This window comes from Juglans regia, chromosome 11 (assembly GCF_001411555.2).
Source record: "Juglans regia cultivar Chandler chromosome 11, Walnut 2.0, whole genome shotgun sequence".
NCBI lineage: Eukaryota > Viridiplantae > Streptophyta > Magnoliopsida > Fagales > Juglandaceae > Juglans > Juglans regia.
The window spans coordinates 17,450,653-17,456,493 of record NC_049911.1 but is presented as its reverse complement, the minus strand read 5'-3'; the positions used below and the strand labels follow the sequence as shown (position 1 = coordinate 17,456,493).

At 39.5% G+C, this 5,841-nt stretch overlaps 1 protein-coding gene across 1 annotated transcript; it reads right to left on the bottom strand.

Moving 5' to 3' along the window:
- Positions 1 to 312: 312 nt before the first annotated feature.
- On the bottom strand, positions 313 to 5,607 carry LOC108993626 (CBS domain-containing protein CBSX6). The gene is made up of 4 exons (XM_018968606.2): positions 5,044 to 5,607; positions 4,901 to 4,961; positions 4,445 to 4,814; positions 313 to 1,471 (listed from the first exon to the last, which is right to left on the bottom strand). Exons 3-4 carry the CDS (start codon positions 4,795 to 4,797, stop codon positions 526 to 528), a joined length of 1,299 nt encoding a protein of 432 aa, XP_018824151.1. The 5' UTR covers positions 4,798 to 4,814; positions 4,901 to 4,961; positions 5,044 to 5,607; the 3' UTR covers positions 313 to 525.
- Positions 5,608 to 5,841: the final 234 nt, after the last annotated feature.

Genomic DNA, 5,841 nt, shown 5'->3' with positions numbered 1-5,841 from the left:
AATATAGTAAGCATGTTTGTCTCCCATGATGTAGCGCAAGATTTGCATAAAATAATGTGACTGCATTCATTGTAAGTCTTCGGCTTCAGGTCTGGCAAGATTTAGCATGGACTAGGTTTTAGCATCATAAGCAACAGACGCAAGGACCCAAAGGTGTTTTGCATTAAAGAACGTACCGGGGGAGTTGCTACACAGTCTTGCACTTGCAATCATGGGCGGAAATGAACAGCATCTCTCTCCTTTACCTCCTACAGTTCATTCAGTTAATGTTACAAAGATACCATTAGCCGTTGGTTTGTAAACTCCAAAATGAAAATCGAAACTGCACTTGTAAATATTACAGGAACACGACTGAATGGTTTTATTATCACAACAAAATAGTTTTGAAAGGAAAGAAAGAACCTTGACAACATGCAAATCTAGCAAGCCCAATTCTCTTATGCATCCTAGAGTACACAATTGCAAACATTCTATATAGCTTAATACAACCTCAAAACCACCCAAAAAAATAATAAATTAACAAATTCAAGTTTGAATTTCATTTCCAAATGCCTCGCCAGATCGATTGGCAGCAACAAATGCAGCAGGTTGTTTGGTCACAGCAGCCAAAATGTCAGCATAACCCACCACCCCAACTAGAACATCATCACTTTCATCCTCGATCACCCAAACGTGAGAAGCCCTGTGAGACAACATCTGAGCCATAACTGCAGCCAATGAACTCGTAACCTTACATGTCAAGGGGGCGCTTCTGCCCCTATACATGCTCCTATTGCCACCAAAACTTGGGCTATTGCTAAAGAACCCAATACTCCTACTGCTAAATTTCTTCGGCCTTCTTGACCCACCACCTCCATTAGCCAAATTGTTATTGCCATCTGTTGAATTCAGAGTGAAATCTGGCAACGACCTTGAGGTCACATCATCTTCAACTCCCATCACAAACTGTCCAGCAGAAAGATTGGCTAAAGCCCATGCCGCCGCCAAGTAATCACATTTCCATAGTTTAGTGGCAGAGATCTCTCCAATGATCTTATACTGTCCATCCGGCGTGCATTCCACAACAGCTACTGCACTAAGGTCTCCAGGAAGCTTTTGGGTTGCTTCGAGGGCTGGCAAGGAGGCTTCAATAGAGTAGTAGTTTGTGTTGATGACTCCAAGGGAGGAGATGGAGGAAAGAGGGAGTGGGGCCAAAGCACCAAGGCAACCAATAATGAAACGGATGACATCTTCTCTTGACAGACAGCAAAACTTACCACGGAGAGTGGTGGTGGAAGATGTGGAAGATGAGGAAGGACGGTTGGTGTTGGCGTTGAGGTTAATGCCACTGCCACTTGAGGTATCAATATTCTTCAGCCACTTACCATTGTATAGGATGGAGAATCGCTTGCTCATGCCTTTCCATCCCACACTTTTGGGAACAAGAAGACGCTTCACACCTTGCTTCATCATCTCTAGGGCGTCTATCAATCTTGCACCAGAAAAAAAAATGAAAAGAAAATCAAAATACAGTTAAAAAGGAGCATGATAGTGCATATCAAAGACATCAAAAAAGGAGAAAAAAAAGATCGTGCATCTTAAAGAGAGGATTCTCAGAAACAATCTAAAAGGTAAAAGGTTTCCATAACCCTTAAGATCATAGCAAAGCAGACCCCATGTGCCTGAGATGTTATTTGTTTATAAGGAACTATCATTATAGTTAAAAACCCATATAAAAATATCTCCCCATATTTTTTCAAATAAAATGTAGAAAGGGACCATTCTTCCTATCTACCATCAAATAATTACTTTACATTTTAGATTTCCTGCAGAGTCTCCAGTGTTTGGTATCCAAAACACAAAACTATAACCCCATTTACCAACCATATTACATGAAACTATTTGAAGCCGAGATCCATGTCTAATGGCAATACAATAAAAAGCAAGGTCTAGACATAGACGGGAAAACAGCCACACTATTGCATCCAATAAACGTAATGGTGGCCCCATTAGATTATGACTATATTAACAACATTGTGAAAACAATTTCAAGTTTAAGCCAGAGAATTCCTTTTGTCATTAACAATACAGTATGACTGATTTCTACCACATTTGAAAGCAGGTATAAATAACATTCAGAAACAACATTGAAATTTTTAGTTCTATAGTTAGTGAACTTACAAGTAGACTGATGCAAAAGAAAAATTCATAACTATTAATCAAAAGGAACAGTCTATTTGGGCCCCTGGGGCACACTATTGACATTTCATTTAAGAATTTTCAAGTTCAAATGGGACAAATCTGTCTCCATTATGTTTAGCTAGCTCAATTTCTGCTGTGGGATTTCGCACCAGTGTAAAAATAATAATAAACTACCTCTTACGTCAGCAGAAAGATTGGTTTATATCCAATGAGTAATACTAGATACAACATCGCACTCCTTTGGGTTGCTACACTGCATGATCCTCAAAACCAATTTAGTATTAAAAAAAAAAAAAAAAAAGCCATGCAACTCTTGACATTACGACCATAAATATTACCCATTTATACAGTTTGTCTCTAGTTTTATACAACATGGCTATAAAAGCTAATTTTCATGTAGCTAACTAAAAGAGAATCTCATCAAATTGGAGGAAAAAAAAATGAATCACAATCAAGCTTTACGAATATACAACTTCGATATTGGATCACTTCTGACAATGTCCTTACGCAGCTGTGTAATAATACACCTTTTCCCCTTTCTCTCCTGACAATGAAGAAAGAGTACCTAAATTTATTTAATTGTTATTCACTTCTTATGCAAGATGTAAGAGGGAACTGTCCTTTAACACATGTAACATTAGTGGTTAACCTCCTCTGTTATACATTTCTTTTTTCCTCAGCAGCCTCCTTTGCTACATACACAAATTCAAACCTATACCCTTTGGATTTAACACCAAGGATGATGACGGAAACCCAAAATTAGAGAAGGTGAACAATGAAAATCAGAGTGAAATTCATTTTTCCTCCACTTTGGGTGGAAGTATAAATTGCAATCCATGGCAGGTGTACCAAAGTAAAGAAAAGCAAGAATATAGGCGCTCCTGATTGATCCTTATAATCACTCACCTATATGACTCCAGCTAACTCACATGCATGCAACAGCATCTCATGCATACTCACTTTCACATTCTCTCTCTCTCTCTCTCTCACACACACATTCCCACATGACTGAAACTTCGTTGAGAAATTTCCACGACTGAAACTTTGTACATGATACCATTTCTCCGCAAGGCTGGTCCTCACTTCCAGCCATGCACTAAGTCCCCCTCCCAGCCATCTATCCACATGGCTGGTCCTCACTTCCAAGCAGATAATCTCTTTGTGCACCTCAAGCATGTCTCTATCCTGCTTCTAAATCCTCTCCAGCCATACACTAAGTTTTCCTTCCAGCCATCTCCCCATGCGGCTGGCTGGCCCTCACTTCCAAGTAGATAATACCCGTGTGCACCTTGTGCATGTCTTCTAAATCCTCTCCTTGTTTATTGCCATTACTCTGATATCCATTGATGGACCAAAAAAGAACATTCAAGAAATGAAAGAAAATTTAACTAAATAAATCTCATTTATTTTTTGGTTGCTTCTCTCCCCTGATACCCACACTTCCCCTTCCATATACGCAACCCACTAAAAAGACACCCTACAACAAACACCCTAGTGGATACTTGCCTAAACTCCTTTCACGTAATACACTAAGAAAGACCCACTTCCTACAAATAGTTGCTCACATGTTTGCCCCACAAACAGAGAACAACTCAGCCCATATTCAGCCATGCCTAAACTCCTTTCATGTAATACTCGGAAGGTTTGAATAGTGAGTTGAAATGAAAGTTGAATAAAATATTGTTACAATATTATTTTTTAATATTATTTTTGTTTTAATATTTGAAAAAGTTAAATTGTTTTATGTATTTTATTTAAAAATTTGAAAAAGTTGTAATGATTAGATGAGATGAGTTGAGATGATTTTGGTATCCAAACCTTAAACCCCACTTCCTTCAATTAGTTGCGAAAATGTTCTCCCCACTAACAGAGAACAACTCAGCCCATATTTCAGCTAACCCATTTTCATGCAGTCATTATTCGGATTTTCCACGGCCAAGCACACACCAGGGCATATCAGGGGGAAAACGATCATTGCAATTCCTGTACTCTCCAGCACAAGATCATCAAAATTCATAAACTACCCAAATTGACTTTCCTGTCGCAGTAAAAACTTTGGGGAGACCAAGACACGCATGCTTGTTTTACCAATCTAAAAGGAAAAAAGGCAGACTTCATGAAAAGAGCATGATCACTAATTAAAAGAGAGGAGAACCTTTCTTCTAAGTACATTCAAATTAAATTCATATAATGCTCATAGCGAAATCGGGGAGTTAAAATTCTAATATTTTACGTTAAAAAAAATCATTGAATGACAGCTGACCTTGTCCCAGGATCAACCTGCCTCAACAGGGAATTATTAGGCACAACCACCTCGGAAACTGGGGTCTTCATGGCCTTGTCCTGATCCTCCAAACACTGACTCCTTGCCAAGAAGCCAACAATGTCAAGAGAACTAAGAATGCCCACAAACCTTTGCTGCCTCATCTCACCACTCTCAATCACACCTGGATGCTGGGAATGCGATCTCCTCTTCCACACCGGTATTCCTCCCTCTGTCGACTCCCCGATCGCACGTATCGCCGACTCGACAGTCTCCATCTCCAGAAACTCCACCATCTCAGGCTTCCCCACCGTCAGATCGCCCACCACATGGTACAGAAACACCGATGCCATTCTCAATCCCCGTTTGTCTACCGAAAAGCCCAAGAAAAAGAAAAGAAAATAGTGGGTTAAAGGAAGAATTCGAGAGAACAAATCTACGATTCAAGAAAAGTACCTGAAATCACTAGATATCTGACAATGAATAGTTGTATACTGCTGTTTGGCTAAAGAGAAGCCTGTGAAAACGCTAAGATCTTCAGTTTTCTTCTACTAGTTCCGCTCAAAGTTCAATCGAGATTTTCTAATCAGAAAGATCACCTCGATTTAATAAGTTCGGTCAATGAAGTTTATAACTTCCGAGGGGATCCAGATATTTGAAAGTTGAACTTTCTTCCACTTTCCCACCTTCACAGAGCAATCAACTAGAGGGGGGCCAGTTTGCGTTTGCTCCAGAAAAATCCAGGAATAAAATAATATTTCCTGCGTATCTTATTTTCCCGAGAATCAAGCAGAGAGAAGGATAAAGAAGAGGAAGTGGGTACCGGGAAAACCGGTAAGCGAGACTTAGAAAAGGGAGTGAAGAAAGATGAGGAGAAGGTGAAGTCCGGTAATGGGTAGAAGTCTGTGAAGAATCAGAAGAGTGAAGAAGTAGGAGCTGAGACAGAGAGTGAGAGGATTGGCCATTGATGAAAAAGCTGGAGAAGAGCAAGAATTCTATCCAAGTCCCTACGGTTAAGGCCCATGAAATAAAGATCTCTCTCCCTATGTGAAACAGAACGTCTCAAAGCCCGAGTGCGTGGATCCTGGTGGTTTTGCGAGAGGGGTAGAGACGCAGACCCAGAAACAGACAGACAGACACAGACACTGGCAGAGAGAGAAGGCTGTAACATGAAATACGGAAGATGGTGTGGATAAGAATCAACGAAGGGAGTCAAATGTTTGGTGGGATTGAAATTGCATACGGAAAAATATCGCCAGCTAGGAAAAACCGAATAATTTAATAAAATATTTTATAAAAATAACATCATTTTATAAAAATATACTCACTATATTATAAAAATGAGCATTGCTATTCATAAGTCCATACACCACACACCAAAATTTTTTTATTTTTTT